At 32.3% G+C, this 20861-nt stretch overlaps 1 protein-coding gene across 4 annotated transcripts in view; it reads left to right on the forward strand.

The window, feature by feature from the left end:
* Window positions 1-20861, forward strand: part of LOC126735089 (regulating synaptic membrane exocytosis protein 2) — a 222973-nt gene that overhangs the window by 43533 nt on the left and 158579 nt on the right. For all 4 annotated transcript variants that reach the window (XM_050438989.1, XM_050438987.1, XM_050438990.1 and 1 more), the window contains exon 3: window positions 467-671. In XM_050438989.1, the coding sequence (XP_050294946.1) occupies window positions 467-671 (205 nt within the window). The remainder of the gene's footprint in view (window positions 1-466; window positions 672-20861) is intronic.

Genomic DNA, 20861 nt, shown 5'->3' on the forward strand with positions numbered 1-20861 from the left:
TTAAAAATTATATATATATTCATAATATTCCAAAAATAATTCCAGAAGATGAAAATCAAATTCGTCAAAACGTTGATATAGATTTTTTTTTCTTGACCTTATCCAGGAAAACCAACTTTTGCGTAAGACCTTGATTAAAAAAAGAACTAATATAGAAATAATTAATCAAGGATCCATTTTTCTCATTCTTATTTCTTCTTCAAATTTTTAATTATGCTATCTGATTCTTAAAAAAAGACATCACTGGATATGTGGAACATCTATTTTTTTGCTTTTAGACTGTAAATTCATAATAAACCTATGTGATTTTAAGATTCTATTTTTAGCATCCCAATTTTGCTGTTTTTTCTATATGCTATTGTCATTCTAGGAAAATATCAAAAAATACCCTTCTACAAAACAGTATTTTATGCAGAAATTTTACATATCGCTTAAAGTTTAATCTTATACATAATCTTTCTTTTAGGAGAAAAGCCGACGAGGTACAAAGCCTGGAACAGCAAATTCGGACTAGGAACGAGCAGCAAAAGAAAGCCGGCGTAGAGTTGGAAGCCACCTGTCACATATGTCTAAAGACTAAGTTTGCGGATGGGATCGGCCACATTTGCAATTACTGTACGATTAGATGTTGTGCTCGATGTGGCGGAAAAGTGACGCTGAGATCCGGCAAAGTAAGCATGCAACTATCTAGAAAACAAAGAATAATAAATAGCGAATTTTAAAAATTTAAATAAAAAACTTAATTTTGTTCTAATTCAAATTTGAAGAATTTTTAGGCCTAAAAAGGCGGTTGCTTTAATCATTTAAACAAATTATGTTTTTTTTTTTCAATTTTTAAAATGTACAAATAAATTGCAGAAGTACAACTTTTATAACTATAAAAAAATATTAATTGTTAATATATTTAGGTCCTTATAACCTATTATGCATAACTCAACTGGAGATGAGTTTTAATTATTGGCTACAAATGTACAAAAAACCACAATTTGTAAAGATAAAAATATCAATGATGTAGAGTCTCAAAAAATATTAGACAGTTAGAGGCTCCTAGGTTGAGAGACAATGAATTTGATTTTAACAAAGAGACTTTTAATTAAGATGGATAATGTAATTTTATATTTAAGAAATGAAGTATTCAAGAGTTTTAAAAAATTGAAATTAGGCTCTAAAATTTAAAAAAGTCATAGAATTATTAATTATGTATTAATGATTAAAATAGTTTTGCAATTAATGAAGATCAAATTAAATCAAAATGAAAAAAACGCGAAAAAAACGCCTTTTTTTCTGAACCACGGTACATTTACACTCTAGAGGCAGATCTAGGAACTTAAACATTATTTACCATTATATATCATTGCTAAGATAAGTTACTATGTTAATCTTAATTAAACACCCCGTATATAATAATTTGAATATGTTTTTACTAATTATGGTCTCTCTTTTGGTGTTACGTTTTTACGCACGGAAAGCTATTGAAAAAAGAACGCCTAAAATTTCTAAATAAAACTATTTTTTTATACAAAACTTAACATTGAAATTATATTAATTATATAAATATGGTATATTTATTATATGAAGTATAAATAGATATTATACATGTATCCACATTTCTTAAAGTGCTAAATTAAGTCATATATGATATATATTACTTTAAGTTTCACCTAAAAAAAATAAAAAATATTAATTATTTTATCATGCCTTGGAGTTTTATACTGAAAAATTTTTGTATCTAAGGTTATATAAAAAAAAGATCAAATAATACATATTGGTACATTTAATAGAAAAACATTATTGTTATTAAATAAAGAAAAGTTGATTCGTGTTCATTTTGATTATGCATAATAATTTAATAAAGTTTCGTAATAGTCACATACATATATTTTAAGAAAGTGCAAAAAACAGTATTTATGCTAATTTGGTTGTAAATTATCCTTTAAAGACAAAACCTTTTATTTTTCATATACCTCTGCACTTTTTATTGATTAGGATATTAAATTTTCTAAAGTATTTCATAAATCTATTATTATTTATTTATGCTGACTTAATACCCAATAAAATAAATATCTAACTGGGTAATTAAGTCTCACGGTCCAGTGGAACGATCATCTAGAGCGATTAAGAACCGATGAGTTAAGGAAAAGCAAGGAAAAAGAGGAAGGAAGAGCTTGTAAATACGTACTTGCCAGATTCAATCGTAGTAATTTAATAGAATAAGCCAACAAAGTCTCCTCAAAGATAAACAAGGCCAAAAAATCTGACTGAAGATAGCGAATGAAATAATGAATTATAACATCCTATATGTAAAATCTCTATAGCATGCAACATCAGGATAAAGGCTTATCATTAAAACCGCTGCAACCATAATAATTCCATTTATAAAGAGTTATCAACTGCAAATCCTCCTCAGAGTCATTGTACAATTATTCTTCCAATATAAGGAATAGCTGATACAAGATTAGTAATAACTGTTGCCCCTCATAGGACCTATAAGGACCAAAAGAACTAGACGTAAATTAAACATATCAGTCAGTCTCAGTCTTAGCTGCGTGAAACTCAATCAGATTGCACTAACCCTACTCCAAAATGATGTTAAGGTTTGAATAGTTACCTGACACCTATGGCACTGGGCATCGGCTGAAGTCATCTGGTTGGGCGACTTCAAGGATACCAATATATTGTCACCAAACATGACTGACATCGACTTGTGTTTTCAGAAACTATACTGACGGTCGTTAATAATATTCGTGGACTCTAGGTATCTCAGAATTTGCTGGTTGACAAGTTTCTCCATTACATTGGCAACTGCTGCAACTAAAACAGTTGGATGGGCACCGTCTTTCAATCCTTTTCTAAGTGTCGGTTGAACCGCAGAAGTTTCCAGTCGACTGGAAAGATCTTTTCGGGATGAAATAGAAAATAGTTTGCACCACAGGTGTGTAGCACGACCGCACACTTTTTATTTACTATTGGCGGTATTCCGTCAAAGCCGGTGGCATTGTTTGTGTTCAAGCTTCGAGAACTTTTTCAAGATCTCTTTGACGGAAGACTATCTCTGGCATCAAAATATTTTTTTGGTTGAAGTTTGATGCAAACATCAATAGACAATAGACAGTAATAAAAAAGGCAGACTTAGCAAGTCTGCCTTTTTTATTACTGTCTTTGGAAAGGAACCATTTTTCCTAGACAATGGTGGAATTTGTGACCTACAAAAACCTTAACCAACTGCTTTTGCTATAGACCAGAATGAATACATTTAAGCAATTGAGAAGTTTATTCTTCACTCTCTCATTATATATTTCTTTAAAGGTATCCATTGTCTGCTTGCACGCATTTCTCATAGCAACAGATTGAAGGAAGTCGTCCATTTTCTCAAAGAGACCTAGATTCAAAAATCTATAGAGAACCACACAAGTCTTGATCTCTAAAAATTATTTTTTTATTCAAAAAGTTGGTTACACATGTTCCGCTCCTTAGAGCATCAGACCTTAAAATTAAAAACAAATAACAATAAAAAACCTTAATGTTATTAAAAAATGGTACCTTAAAAATCTATAAATTACAATGGCTACAAACGATGTAACATGCCTTCAGGTCACACTAAACATGCACACTAAATAAAATAAAATCTTAGAAATGTGGTAGATCGCAAATTTGTAAAAAACCATAACAAATAAACTAAAATCAATAAAATAAAAATATAAAAATATTATCTTAAGCAGGCTTAGCACCTGCTGCTAGTCTCGAAACAGACTTTAGATGAGCGACGTAAATGGCGTAAAGCAGTTTACTATTTTAACCAGTGAACATTGTGGACGTTAATGTTTCCCACAATATATTTTAATAATACATATATTATTCTGATATAGGTTTTGATTCATTTTTGCCCTTGTTTCTAAATGACTACCTGTAGTGCCCTCTAGAATTTATACTTAAAGGCATAAATTAAGGTCATTGGATCTCAAAAGATTCAGTTTAGAAAAGTATAGATAACAAAAGATTGTGGTAAAAAATGTAACTGTTCAAACAAATATGCAATTAAAAGAATTAAACAAAACTAAATTAATAGTCTAAATATAATAAGTTAATAAGATAATGGTCGGTCTTTTTTTTTGTCGGCGAAGAAATTCTTTATGAACACCAGTTGTTCTCGAACTCGCGGTATTGGGAAATTGCATGACCGGTTACCCACTAAAACTTTCCCGTTGGCTGGTTCCAATGGGTTTCCTGCGGTCTGCTCTGTTGCAGTCCTAATGTGCCCCATAGATTTACTGGCTCTATAGATTAGAGTTCTTATCCTCTCTGGTGAGGGTTTGGCTTTGGCCAGGGCTATCACTCTGATCTGGTCGAATGCTTCACAGAAGCATCGAATGTGAAGAGTGGTTTCTTCCTCTTCGCCACAACCTCTACACATCGGTGTATCTACTTTCCCGAGTCTATGTAGGTGTTTCCTGCAGGGTGCATGGCCTGTGAGCATTTCTGCTACCTTTCGCATTTGGTGCCTGAAGTGGCCCAGTATGTTCTCCCTTTCCTAAAGGATGGGCTGTCCAAAAGTCGTTTGGAGAGTTCCAGCTTTGGCACTTATTCCCAGTATAGTTTTTTACTCCAGTTCCAACTAGTGTCTAATATCCTATTACTAGGTTTTATTGCTGACACAGCATATTGGTTCGGGGTCTATGGATGTTGCTGGTCTCCTTCATTGCAAGTTGGATTGCCCTTTTCCAAGTTGAATTATCTCTGGCTTGTTTTGTTCTTTGGCTAGGTCCGCGAGATCTTCCCAGCAATTTTGTACAGTCTTTGACCTAGTCTCAAACTGTCCTAAAGCGTCTATTGCTGCCTGCTCTCCTGTAATGATTGCAAAGACTCGGTTCCTTAACGCCCCTTTTCTCATTAATTGGGCACATGTCTGGATTCCTTAAATGATTGCCTGTAAGTTTGTTGCTGCCAGGCCCAGATTCCTCGTGAGCTGCCTGTCCTGTTGTGTATATAACTAATATAATAAATCGTGTGACGGTATTGTAGAATAATGAGTAACCGCCTTGCCTAAGCCGGGTAACTTCTGTTCCCAGTAGTCCTTTCGATCCTTGGTTACAAAGGGTCTGTTTAGCTGTCAATGTTTTACAAGCCATGGCAAACTAAACAAGCACCTGATAGCTTAAAAAAAGCACAGACAATAACCTTTGCAGGAAGCTATCAGGATATACAAAACAGCTTACGAAAGAAAACACTGACTGAGTCTTAAATATTGTTGTGAAAACCATAACACTGTCAAAATCACAATGAAATACTTGCACCAAATATGCTACGCTATTCACTAATAAGTACGAATCGTGCTTAACGACTACGTAAGTAGCTCCAGGCGCGAAGGAAGTCTTTAGTAGCTGTTCATCTCTCACACTGTCGATGCGCTCGATCTCTGTATAAAAAATATTTCCCAGAATTTCTAAAAATGGTAAAAGTTAAATATTGGCTTTTTTACTAGCAGTTTTTCTCTGTACTCCAAGTGTTGTTAAAAGTGGAAGTAATTTTAGTATTAGTGTTAGTGTAAGTTTGCTGTATGCTTAAATGTAATAACCTTAAAGTGTTGGGTAAACAAGTGTGAAGTATCATGCATTTGAAGTAGTGATGTGTAAAAAACGGATTCTTTTTTACAATATTAAAAGGTTGTAAAGAAGTAACCCTTATGTGTGATTTAATGTAACTTTTGCCTTTCCTGATTAAAATTCAACCTATGGTTATGGTCCTTTGAAGTCAATAGTAGAATCAGTTACGCGGTCCTAGGTAATGTAAAATTAAGAGTTGCACTCCCCTTAGATGTTGGGGATTCAGGAAAACTCTACCCCTCCAAATATTAAACTTAGAAACGAAACCCACATTGCTAATGAATTTTTCTTTAAAATGTATAAAAAAATTATAGTTCATCTATGGGCAAAAAAAAAGCTGTTTTCCGATTTTTCGGAGATATACGAGTGTCGCGCAACATTTTCGGAAGCGTGGGCAGCAGCCCATTAAGAGCGTGGGGCTCTCGTTCGCGTTTACGTCATCGTCGAAGGGCCGTCGAGTGCCGATGCCGCCGGGCCGGCTGCTGCTTTTCGAGGATGCTGACGACGACGACGACGACGACGCCATCGTGCACATTTCGGCTCCCATAACTCAACTTTACTGGAGCACTGTTTCTATTTTTACTTAACTTTTGCTCCTTTTCTTTGTGATCGTTATAGATAAAAATATATATGTATGTGGTACGGGCTTTTGATGCATGTTGTTTACTCACCTGACCCTTAAATTTTATTCTTGGATGAGTTTCTTTGAAAGTCATAGTTACAAAAGAAAATTTATGAAAATTGTAAACATTTATATTAAGATATATGGGTACAGAGCTATAGGATTAAATCTCTATAGATAGACCTATTAAATTTTGCCAAAACAAGAATTTTATAACAACAAATACATTGTTCAGATTACCTAAATGCAGACTTCACACATGGAATGGTAAGAAACCAAAATGACTATCCCCGCATTACCCTATGTCGGCACTTGGGTATGTTTTTGCCAACATAGGGTCATATGATAATTCCGTAGTGACCAAAATCCGGCTGAGAATGAAATAGAAATAAAATATTTAAAAAATCAGAAAACACTCACAGATTGATACTGCTAGATTAAGAGATACAAAAACAAAACATCGTTTGACAGAAGAAATCAAAGAAGAACTAATGAATATAAAAAGGAATTGTGCAAAACACTGATATAAAAAAAAAGTGGCTTCTAACGAGTACAAAAATAACAAAAAGTCAAGAAGTGTGAACATCAAAAATATACAAAAAGAAATAACGGCTGACAGAAGAGGTCCTGAAATGCAATCCCTGAATGGACGAAAGAGGACAAAGATGATATGAAATATAAAAAGATACACAAGCAAACAAAACAGAAAAATAAAGAACAATCCGAAGAGATAGAGCATTATCAGAAAAAACATGACAGTTCTAATACTTATAATTGTGTACAGGGTGATTGATGGTTGATGCTACCTATTCATGGGCAATGTGACAAAATTGTAGTAAGAACATGAAGAAAGTTCAACGAAATGTACCCCAATTTACAAAAAATTGATAAAAGAAAATTTGTGCGAATACAAGATAGCTTTATACAATTTGGTTCACAACTTAAAAATGATACAAGTTTACCTAAGCCTGTAACGTTCGATGAGGACAACATTGTGAATGTTTTAGCCTACTTTCACGCATATCCACAAGCTTCCATCCGGAGTGCAGTAGATGATTTAGGACTAACTTATTATTCAGTGCACAAAATTCTGGACGACAATAATATGCATTTCTTAAATTTTCAAAAGTACGTTAGCTGAAACTGGATTACCAACGTCGCGTTCGATATTGACGAAGAGAAGATAAGACTCAAGATAAGATTTAGGCTTTCTAAAAAAATAATTTGGATAGATGAAGCAATGTTCAAGAGAAGATATTTTTAATAGAAGAAATCAACATTTTTGGGCTAATCAAAATCCACACGCGGTTAAGGAAATGGAATTTGAAGAAGCATTTAGTTTTAATGTTTTTTGTTTACTAATAGACAGTCAAATAGCTTTTTTCATTTACGACGGGTTATAAAACTCCCATAAATACCTTCAGATTTTGGGCTTGGTAGTAGAAGATTTTCTGAAAAATTTAACGCTTGCGATAATCTTGTACCTGCTGGTTCCAATTGGATGGGGCACCCGCTCCTTGCACTGAGGAGGTGATACATAAGTTATTTGAGAAATTCGATCACCGCTGGTTTAGGCGTTTGGGACTATGGGATTGGCCTGCGAAATCACCTGATATTACACTACTTGATTTTAACTTTTGGGGTAATTTAAAGCAAATAGTATACAAGACAGTAAACAGTAAACAGGAACTACGTCAACGACTTATTAAATGCTTTGGTCAACAAGATACTTCTGAAATACAAGCAGCGACGACACATGCTGGACAACGCCGGATTTTAAAGTGCTTTAAAGTCAATAGCAATCTTTTTAAATTTTTTTTGTAAAATACTTAGAGTCTTAGCCTAGCTAATCAATCATTCTTAAGTTATGAAGCAAATTGTATAAAGTTATTTTGTACTCGCATAAATTTTGTTTTATCCATTATTTGTAAATTAGGGTAAATTTCGTTGAATTTTAGGCATGTTCTTGCTACAATTTTGTCACATTGTCCATAAATAATAAATAGATTTATCAAAAATTCATTTGAATAACTATTTCTATCCATTTCAATTAATTTTTAGGTAACTATTTGAAAGAAACACTTACGTGTATTACTATTATTGATCAACTAAATGTAACTGTCAAACTTTAATAGCATAGCATTGTTTGGTCATGACCTTTCATGGCCGAGTGAGGCAAATATGTCAAAATATTCCGATTTTTACAAAAAAAAATGCTTTTATTTCGGAAACCGAACTATTTAGATATGGGAACATGATACCTCGTTAAAAAGGGATTGCAATTTCCTTTTAGAATATAATTTTCAAAATCACTAATTTTAACCAACCCTGTATAATGTAGGACAATTTTTTATAGTGAAAACTAATGGACAATACGCTCATAATTTCAATATTCCGCGCATTCCAGTGCCGTAGTAATAAAAATTTATAGGTTTAAATTAAATTAAATTTACTCAAAACCCATGATGTCAAATTTTGAAATAATTCTATTTTCCGTTCTCCGTAATTGTCTAAGGTACCATCAACCATCAATCACCCTAAATATTAAATAAAGTTATACACAAACGGATGACTTATACTAATAGGAAGAGAAAATCAAGAAAGATGCAAACGGAAGGCTAATGTTGGATACACATCAAAATTTAAGATAATAGACCGACTATATCAATAAGTTGTTTGGGGATACCAGAATAGAACGAATGGAAACTAAAATGGAAGATGGAGAGTTTTTGGATTTATTTGAAACAGAATTAAAAATAGCCCTAACAAATGGCAAAAGGAAGCTCAGATCAGATCCCAGCTAAAACATTAAAATGCATGAACAACGATACGTTGGATATACGACTGGATTTATTTAACGAAGACAAAACAGAACATATACCAGAACAATGGTTAGCCTTCACCTTCTGTGCTAGTCCGAAAACCACAAACACTTAAGACTCTATTTTTAAAAATAATACATGGACGCATTAATAAAAAAACTAGGAAGAAGAATTAGTGATAGTCAATTTGGGTTTAGAAACCGACTAGGTACCAGAGAACCGTTGCTTGCAATAAATTTGTTTGCACGGAGGTGTCTACGCATGAATATGGATATGCATAGCTGGTACGTTGACTTTGAAAAAAAATTGAAATCGCGTTTTCGAGAAAATGTGAAAAAATTACTTTTGTTAAATGGAATCCCCTGTATATTTTTACATAAATCAAAAGATAATAATTTTCTTAATAAAAAAGTTTATTTACACTAATAGCCTAAACCTAAAAATATCAAAGTTATAGCGATATTAATAATTTTGTCAAATTTAGGCAAGTTGGCTTTGAAATAAATAACATCAAGTAAAACTAATTTACAATAAATGAGCAAAAACATCGCCATCTTGTTCAATACATTTCTGAGCACACTTAAGCACACGTCTTGTAGCTTTTAAGATTGATCTTCTATCTATTGATCCAATTATTTACCTAATATGTGTTTAAAGTTCATTAACGGTTCTGTATTTTTTTATACACTTCATTTTTTATGTAACCCCAAAAATTAAAATCTAGAGGGGTTAGGTCTGGTGACCTAGGTGGCCGACAAATTGGGCGACAAATTGTGTCGCAATCCATTTACCGTCAAACAGTCTATTAAGTAATATTCTTACATCATTTAGTTGATGGGGAGGTGCTCCATCCTGTTGAAAATAGATTTGTTGCCGTCTCTCCAAGTTAACATTATCCAAATAATCTTCCAGCGCTCCAGATAATATGAGATCAACATATCTCCTTCCAGTAAAAGTGCCACCATAAAACACAGGTCCTATTACTTGGCTTCCTATTAAGCCGCACCAAACGTTTATACTAAATTGATTTTGAGAATTTCTGCGATCAGTAAGGAAAATATTTTCTTGGGACCAATAGTGTACATTTTTACGGTTAAACATAACTTCGTTTGAAAAGTTAGCTTCGTCGCTCCAAATTATACGGTTTAAAATATTATCATTAGCTTCATATACATTACGTAACCAGTTTCAAAAAGCAAGTCTTCTTTCGTTATCGCCAGGCAACAATGTTTGTACTGGTCGATACTTATATGGCACAAATTTGTGTTTCTTTAAGACACACCAAATTGTTACTAAGCTCACACCGTAAGCTCTTGCTAAATCTCTAGTTCAGTTTTCCATATGAGCTTCAAAATATGCCAAAATAGAAATTTCAACATCCTGGCTTACTATAAATTGGTTCCTTCTTCAAGTTCTTCTAAACACGTTTTCGTTATTTCTAAATTTTCTGTAGAGAATTAAAAAGTATCTACGGTTTAACAAGTTTCGAGTCTGGAATCTCTGGCGGTGCTCTTCTAGCGCTCTATTTTTTCGACATACAAGGCAACATTCTAACATATCACATTTTTCAATATGCGTAAAAGGCATTTTACTAATTTAGATTTTACAAAAATCACAAACTTTGCTAACATGTAACTGTCAGTATTTTTTTATTTAATAAAATCTCTACGGCTACTGTCATTTTATTATTCAAACAATGATTTATTTGTTTTGCTCTCAAAAAGTTCAAGGCCAACTTGCCTACATTTGACAAAATTATTAATATCGCTATAACTTTGTTATTTTTAGGTTTAGGCTATTAGTGTAAATAAACTTTTTTATTAAGAAAATTATTATCTTTTGATTTATATAAAAATATACAGGGGATTCTAATAAATCTTAAATACAATGACCTACTTGAAGTATAATATTTTTTTTATATACCCAGGAGCTGTGACGTTATACCCAACAAAATATGTAACTCATTATAAATTCGCCACAATAATATAGATTTTACATAATAACAAAGAATCTAAACATATAATCAAACATAAATTTACTTGTTCGATAAATAGAAAAAGTTAGGAAATACAAATATCTGGGCACCTATGAATTACAGAAAATAATGATCAAACAACAGAATATATTATTACAGAATATACCAAGTATATATTATCATCAGAGTGTTTTTGCAATAGACATTTTTTGTACATCCTATTTTTTCAGGTTTTATATTAAATATACTATACTATAAATAATATTATAAACAATAATAATATTAATATTAAATGCCTTTATTTTACACAAAGAAAAAAACAATATGTGAATGTGTGGTGGCGGTATTCAACGTGACTGTTCATATACAACCTCGCGATTGAAAAAAATAATTGATCTAGATTTTATAATTTAAAATATATACAATATAATAATTTCCCTAGGTATAAAACAGCAATACTATAGCACATAAAATATAAATGTGGGGTCTAACGGGCTGGGAAAACAAAAGCCAATATATATTTTTTAATGTTTCTATGAAAACTATATGCATTGGGTGAGTTGTTTACATATGTAGGAAAACTATTGAATACTTTAACAGCCGTATAATCCAGCCAAATGACGTTTCAAAACCGTGACAAAAATGTCAGCAAATGACGTTTTTACATGACGTCATAATGACTACAAAAATCATGTGAATAAGTCTCACCAAAATAACGTCAGTTAGGTAACGTAAATGTGACGTCTATTACTGAACGTTTTTGTTCATTTTAGTGACACTTCTACTGACCTATTTATTAAATGTTTAATTGCTTTTCTAAAGACCCTAATTTTTTTATATAGAGCTCTTAAATTTATTAAATTAGGTATATCCGCTGGCTCATCATTTACATTGATAATAGGAATACTATAGTCCAAAAAATGCAATGTTATTTATATCTATTTTCTTTTTCATTATGATATGATTTAATTTTCACTCATAGGCGACTATTATCTACAGGACGACCAAGAGAACTTAAAGACAAAATTGAATTAAATATAAAAAATTGCAAGGTTTGGTAGTTTTTTTATTTTAAATTAAGGTACTGAAAATCAAAATGCAAAAAACCCCTCTAAAAACTTTTTGAACTTGTAACTTGGTTATTTCAATAGCGGCTAAATAACTAACACTTTTATGACTAGAAGTTTTGCTATTAAAGATAAGTTCCAACTATTATTTATACAAAAGATACTAAAATCAATACAAAGCATAAGCATTAAACATAATAAAACTTGTAAACCAATATCATTGTAAGATTATTACGATTGGGCCCTGTAATATAAAGAAACTAAAAAAGACCAAACCGGCAACTATCAATTGCCAAACGCAAATGCTGTAAGAGTATGGTGGTAATAGAGTATAAAACTTCACAATATAGGAAACTTATCTTTTGAAAGATATAAATCAATAGTATTAGATTATTCATACCTATTACCCGTATAAGTGTACTTCAATAAATATCACAAAACACCAATTTGCATTAAAACGCACAAGTGCACCAACAACGCCGCCGCCATCATGAACGCCATCCACAAACGGAAGAGCACATGACGATAACTAATAGCGAAATCCATTGGGGAAAAAATGTAGCACGAGTGCGGAACCAGGGCAAAATTTACAAACCATTGGTGTAATTAGTACAGGTTTGTGTAATCCATTGAGGCACCAAGGTGGCACTCCCTGGGTGTACACAGTTCCGCACGAGCTATGGAAGGTCGTGCGGCTCTAGTTCTTATCCCGTAAGTAGAAAACATGGCGGTTAATATTTAGGGAATTTGATAAATAATTGCATATAAGTAAAACTCATTTTTAAGGGAAGGTAACGTAAGGCATAACCTCAACTAACAACAGCCAATTTTTGAATTTTCCTGTCAAGGCTAAATCTAAAAACCATTGGCAATGCAACAGTTCGGTTTTTTTACTTGAACCGAACCAGTGTCGGTGCCGCCCTAGTGCCACAATTTTTTTCCAATGGATTTCGCTATAAGATGATCGACATCGACGGATCATCAAAGGCATTGTTGCCAAAACTTCATTATCATCAATTTCAAACCTTCATAACTTATGGAGTTACTAATTAGTATTTTTTTTGCAGGAATGATTTATTCTGTCCATAAATTTAACCTGTCCAGAGCTAAATAATATTTATACTATTTTACTACACGCCACACCATCCTAAATCGCAACTAAAACCACTGGATCAAGCTAGAAAATATCTAATTTGGTAAAACAGGATGCCATGCCGGTAAAAGACAGGTCAATTCTATACTTAGAAATGTAAATATGGTTTTAACTTATTTGTTAATAAGTGAATCATTTGATAACAGTAAAACTCATTTGATACCAGTGATTTATTACCATCTTTTATAAGTCAAAATTGACAGTCTAGAAACATTAATGTAAGTCCTCTTTTTTATTGTCATTCAAATGACGTTATTTTATTGTCACAAAAACGGCATTTTGCTGACTACGTCATTAAGTGACCATATTTCGACGTCTTTTTTAATGTCATACGTCATACTGTGATCGCCTGGGAACTAAAGCAGCATTTAAAGAATTTCGTGTTAAGCTTAGGAATTGAAGAAATTATTGCCGCAAGTAGAAATATGATAAGAGTAAGATAGATTTTAAAGTTTATTTATATTAATTATAAAATTGTTTTTGGCTATCAATTTTTTAAACAAAACAAGCTTCATGCTGATTAAATCTTTTTTGAATCGGTTGCATTCTAGATTACCATATGAATGATGATATATATCGTTGTATTTGCAGACACCATAACAATCAAATCGACGTTTCAATTTGCCATAGGTTTTCTGAATATATTTGGAAATATGACTCGAAAAACGCAAATAACTGCCAATTAACAATTCCAGCAATTTGTTGCAACAATCAATGGAACTTCCAATGATTACAAAATGAGTTTTGGCCTCATTGAAAATAAGATTATGAGCTTCAGACATTATACTTAGAACTTCATTATTTATGTTAATAGGGAGAGAGTAAATAATATACTTGCGTATCATAAGTAAACTGATTACATTTCAATTATTTTAGGTGCTCTGATCGATCAGCTGAATATAATGAAAAAAGAAGCGGTCCTAGGATACTGCTTAAAAATATACTCTTATTTACCTCGCCAATTAATGGCAGAGAAGAATTGCATAATACCATAATCCATAATCCAAATATGACTTTAAAAAAATTAGTGCATTTCGTCCAGGCCATAGCAATTTAGTTTTAAAAGTACGGTATCGGGATCTATGGTATAAAAAGCCTTGCTATAATCTATCAATATAAGACAAGTATAATTGTTTTTGGCGAAAGCCATAATTTTGTCATCAATATTATGTAATAATGCTGTGGTTCTTACGAAAGCCTGATTAAGTGGATGGAATAATTTAAACAACATTGCAATACGAATTAACTGTTCCATAACTATTCCTTAGAATATTTTTGAAAAACGAGGCAGTATGCTTCTAGGACTGAGTTCTTCATCTACTTTGGAATAGTGATTTTTGCCAATGGAATAATCTATGCCAGTTTCTAGTTAGCAGGGAAGAATCCTATTGGAAGGCACTTATTGATAATAAATGTTGTGATGTCAGTTAAGTGTGGAATAAAATATTACAAGTCGCAACATTTTTAAATTAACTTCGTCATCATCTATAGCATTGGACTTTAATCTAGAAATGATTCTTTCTACAGCCTTACGAGAAAAGAATGAGAACGAAACGAGAGAAATGGAAAACATATGAGATTTAATATTAATACATTTTTTATTAATGAAATTTAATAAAGGGTTATTGATGGCATCAGCAGATACGTCAATGTGATAGGTTGTCTTTGAGTTTTAATATAAATTTAAGTATGTAATAAATTGCCAAAAATTTATTAGGTATTAAATTAGCTTCTTTCTCATACCGAAATATTATTTTAATACGATTGCCTAAGGCTTTATAGTACACATTAGCTGACTTTGTTTTCTGGTATTTTGATCGAGTTTTATCTCTAAGCCTTATTAGAATTCGCAGATTTTCTATTATCCAGGTGGCGGTTGTTTAATAATTTTTAAAATTTTATAGAAAGGGTATTTGTCGAATATTTGTATTAACTGAGAAATATTAAACGAAACCATAGTATTCATATTATGTAAGGGAATATGTCTGTTCCCATTTAATAATACTTAGATCATGCAGAATGTGGTTAAGTTAAAATTACTATAAGTTAAAATAGATTGAGGTTTAGTTTTACTTAAATGACCCTATCATATGGTCCGATATCTGGTCCACATCTAAAGTAGTAGCAGAGAAAACAAGTGAAGTATCGTTACTTTGAAGAAGATCTAAAAGAGTATTATACAGGGTGTTTCAGAACTATGGAATCAAACTTCTAGGGGTTGTTTAGTGCAACAGTAGAATCCATTTGAGTATAGGAACCCATGTCCGAAAATGTGTCACTACGCCACTACGGCCCTAAGACGCATTTAAATTTAGAAAAAATATGAATTACATAAATAGGATCTGATGAATTCATTTTTACCTTTTGTATATGATACAATCACAAAAATTGTTTAAAATGTCTTCCTTCAACCTCAATACACCGATTTAAAGGCCGCACATGATTTCGGCGGACTACACTAAAAATTTGATCCTCGTTTTGAATGATTTCAAATGCTGCTGTTATTCGTCCAATTAAGTCTAGCTCTGATTCTACTGGAGTTTCGTATACTAAATACTTTACATGTCACCACAAGAAAAAATCGAGGGATATTAAATCGGGTGACCTAGGAGGCCAAGAGACTGCTCCACCTCTGGCAGTCCAACGGTACCCAAACCGCTAAGCCAAATACTCGAGTACTTATACAGCAAAGAGCCGATGCTCCATCATGCTGAAACCACATTTGCTGTCTAACGTTTAGTGGAACATTTTCAAGGAGTTCTGGCAGAACTTCCTCCAAGAAACGCAGATAAATAGGTCCTGTTAACCGTTCCGGTTGAAGGTATGGCCCAATTAAATAATCATCAACAATGCCTGCCCATACGTTGACAGACCAACGATTCTGATGTTTTCTTGGAAAAATTGCATAAGGATTTTCTTCGTCCCAAACATAGCTATTCCTACTATGAAAAATACCGTCTCTTGAGAAAGAGGCTTCATCGGTCCACAAAACATATCGTAAAAAATTTAGTTGTGCAATGATGTGATCCAGAAGCCATCGACAAAATTGAACTCTAGGATCATAATCGGCTGCAGTCATACCTTGAACTTTCTGGAAGTGGTAAGCATGGAGTTGTTGCTCGTGTAGTACCCGCCAGACAGAAGCGTTACTCGTATTCATATTCTTAGCGACGTCACGTGTGCTATTTAATAATTCATCAGCAAATCCCTGACGCACCTCTTCTTCAAATTCGACCGTTCTTACGGTTCGAGCAACACCAGTATCATGCATCTTGGTCTTAAACATGCCTGTCTCAGCAAGCCGCCGATGAACCTCAATACACTTTTTGTATCCAGGATGCTGTCGTTCGGGATAACGTTCATGATACAACCGCGATGCTGCTCGTGCATTGCAGTTTGTTGCTTTGTATGCCAAATGCATATCCGCCAATTCTTGATTGGTAATGTTTTCCATTAGCAATAAATGTTTAAAAATTGTAAGCTATAAAATTTTTAAACATGACATGGAGAATTGACATTGATAAGCGTTGATTTTAAACAATTGTTGTTATGGTATCATGTACAAAAGGTAAAAATAAATGCAGCAGATCCTATTTAGGTAATTAATGTTTTTTATAAATTTTAACGCGTCTTAGGGTCGTAATGGCGTAGTGACGCATTTCCGGACATGGGTTCCTATACTCAAATGGATTCTTCTGTTGCACTGAACAATCCCCAGAAGTTTGATCCCATAGTTCTGAAACACCCTGTATAATTTCCCCGTCTGGTGGGATCAATCACAGCCTGAAAGAGTCCATATTTATCAAGCAAATGTATTAAAGTAAGAGAATACAAATTATTTCTATCAAGTGCATCTAACGATAAACAACCTTTTACCTGCAGGCTTAATACATAGTCACAGCTGTTCAACAGGATATTATTGGTTGCCAAAATCTATTTATAATTTTTTTTTTAATGATAACGCCTCTTCCTCTCCCTCTTTTCTATTATTTTTTTTATTATATTATAATTCTTAGCAGGTAAACCTATATTCTTTACGACTACAGGAACCACGTGTCGGACAGACCAACAATATCAAAGTTATTTTTGCTTAATAATTCACTAAACAGATAAAACCCAGCGCACATTGGCACCACTGTTGATATTATAATAATATATAAATTGTATAAAATAATCTAATTTAATGCTTAAGTATATTTGGACAACATTTAATTAAACTGTTATGCATAACCCAAGTGGACATGAGTCCTCTTTATAACTATATTTTATTTTTATAAAACAATACTCTCCTGTATCCCACTTATAGTGGTAGTTGCAGGATATATTCCTTACTATTAAATATTCACGTATTACACCATTATTATGCCTTTCTAAAATAAAAATTCTTATATTATATTAACCCAAGCACATATATTTTACTTAAAGCTTAAGTCCTCCAAATCCACTTAATAACTAAAAGGGCACTTAAGCATGCTGTTTTCTTAAGAGCTTAAGCTATGTTAAATTAGCATTTATGTTTCATTAGTTCTTAACGCGGTTTTTAAAACTATTACGAACCACGTTTACACGAACGCCGTAATGTAAATTTAAGCCAAATTCGAATTTCAATAAAACGCATGGTTAAGCACTTTTAAACCGTTTCAAAGATATTAGTAATTCGCATTCAGACGTGCTTGCCAAGGGAGCCAAGAAAGCGGTAAATTTGTAGGTTGTTCCATTCATGATTTTTTTTAATATGAAAACAATTAAACCTCAATTTAATTAAATAAAAGAGCAAATTGAATTAGTTTATCTCATTTCACTTATTATAATGCTGTAGTCCAGGCTTTCTAGCAAATGGTTCAAGACGGGTGCAGTATACTCAAAATTGTTGCGTAAGATTTTTAAATTAAATTAGAAAATTTGACATGATTTGGACATAAGAAATAATTATCTCATAATATATCCATAGTTTTAAACGCCTTGGTTAGGTCCAAAGTTATACGCATTTATCCTTTTGACAAGGCATTTAGAGATAAAATTCGTAATTCTAACCAAGACTTCCTTAGTACCAAAGATTCTTTTAAACCTGTATTGTGAAGTTGAGAATTCCCTCATCGATCTAGGAACCTAAATTGCGATTATTTGGCTTTTTCTATGATTTTGCTAATATTACTACTAAGTGAAATAGAACGGAAATTATTAAAATCGTATCTAGGGCCAGATTTATGAATGGGTATGATTGTAAAATTTTTAAATTGGTTGGGATATGGGCCAGAGGTAAGAATTAAATTTACCAAATGAATAAGAGATTCAATTATTCAATTAGAAGATTACTTTACATTCAATTCCAATACTAGAAGATATTCAATTACTAGAAAATTCTATTAGTTCCAATGTTTCCTTTAAGATCCCTTTGTTTAGTTCAATAAATTCTTGTAATTGCCCCTTTTGTTATTTAATAATCTTGGCAATTTTTTCCTATAGATTTTCAAATTTATTAGTAGCGACTTTTTCGACCTGTCACGTTATTGTATGGATGTAATCAGGCCTTCCTTAATCCAGGGCTTAATACATCGTTTTTTTTTTGCTTTGACCTGTTTACAATAAATAAATGATTATTTAATGTTGTAATATTTTGATTCAAAATTATGGACATTTGTCAAGTTCCAGGATCGTTGAATTGGAAATAACATTCCAACGAGGTAGTCTGCTAGATCGTCCAAATATTTGACCTTTACATTCTTATTGATCTTAATAGGAATCAGGCAAGGAAACAGTCTTAGCCCAATACTATTAAATGTGCTAATGGATAAGATTATCAAATAGTAAATTCTGTGGAAAAAGGATATAAAATGGGTACGAAGAATTTCAAATAATTTGCTTTGCTGACGACGCGGTGATAATATCGGAAGATCAGCATAATTTGCAAAGATTATAGATTCGAAACAGTCGCAAAGGAATTGAACATGATGATTTCTGTCGAGAAAACTATATCTCTGACAATATCAAGAGAACCGTTTAAGTTAGCGATCTATAATAAAAGCGTAGAACAGATCATGTACTTTAAATACCTAGGTGTTAATATCATAACCATGTTCATATTAATTGTTATAAACCTAGAAGTTGTTAACAAAGAAAAAATGGTAGAAATATTTATAAAACAAAATAAGCAAACATTACAGATAAAGGTTTTAAAACTTATAAATAAAAATAAAATACATGTATCAAAACTAGTCAGTGAATAACAATAATAAAAATAACATGTAAAATAAGACAATATGACTAAAAGTGTCTGGCGTAAAATGTATCCAATCAGTAAAAATCTTTGTTTCGTAAAAATGTCTTTAATTTTTTCCTAAATTTAGGATCACATTCAGTATTCCTTAAATTAAGAGGTAAATGATTAAAAAGCTGCCTGCCGCCGTATACAAACGAGGCCCTTATATTCTCAGTTCTTGGAATAGGAAGAGGCAAAGAAAATGTGTTACGAAGATTGTACTCAGATGGAGAATTAAGCTCATGTTTGTATTTCTTATAACCAATACAAGCTCTTTCCATTATAAATGAAGAGGGCAAAATTAGGATGGAATGCCTTAGGAAAAGATCCCGACAAGAAGTGCGAATTGCCTTCTTCTGCATAACAAATAAAGAATTAAACTGATACTAGGAACAAACTACCCAGAAGATAATTACATACCTAAGATGTTATGTTTATTTGTTATATTTTTTGAGAGCATCTTGGACGAATTTCCTGGCAACCATATAGCTGCGTTTGCAGATGATATTGTTTAACAACGTCGAGTGGTGACCAGTAGCAAGAACAGCCTAGTGCTCAAAAACTGAAATGATATTTTTTAGTCTTACCGATTTGAATAAAAGCTTGCTTGTTAAAATGCATAACAAAACCATAGAATGAAATAAGGTTGTCAAGTACTTAGGAATATTAATCGATGAACATCTTGGTTGGTCTTATCATGTAGATATGGTTTTAAAGAAATTATCAATTTATGCCTACGTGATCTGGCAGTTACGTAATAAAATCGATATTGGCCTGATACTTCTTTATTACTATGGTTATGTCCAGTCATGTTTGTCATATAGCATAATGTGTTGGGGTAACTGTTCTAGAAGTGGTGAAGTTCTTACGCCCCAGAAAAAAATAATTAGAACTATTTTATTTAAGCCTTATATATTTTCTTGTAGAACACTCTTTCCAGACGTGAAAATTATGCCATTTCCTTGCCTATTTTTTTTCAACTCGGTCATGTATATAAAGCTTAACCTGTCTGACTATTCTTTGTCTAGAGGTACCCACTATGAACTCAGAGTTAACTTAAATTTGGATTTACCCAAACATAAATTAACCAAAGTGGCAAACAGCTTAGTAGTTTTACAAATTAAATTATACAATAATCTTCATTGAAATAAAAAAAATTGAGAAGGTTAATAATTTCAAAGCTTCATTGAAAAGAATTTCCATTAAAAATTCGTTTTATACGGTAACAGAATATTTAAATTGCAGCGTCTCATCCTTACTCCCATAATTCGTATTTGTTTGTTTGTTAAAAGCTGTAGTTCTCTTATATTCTTAGTCTTTAGTTTATTGTAGATTTTTTATTCTTTTTTCTTAAGGCCTTTGT

Source organism: Anthonomus grandis, chromosome 4 (genome assembly GCF_022605725.1).
Source record: "Anthonomus grandis grandis chromosome 4, icAntGran1.3, whole genome shotgun sequence".
NCBI lineage: Eukaryota > Metazoa > Arthropoda > Insecta > Coleoptera > Curculionidae > Anthonomus > Anthonomus grandis.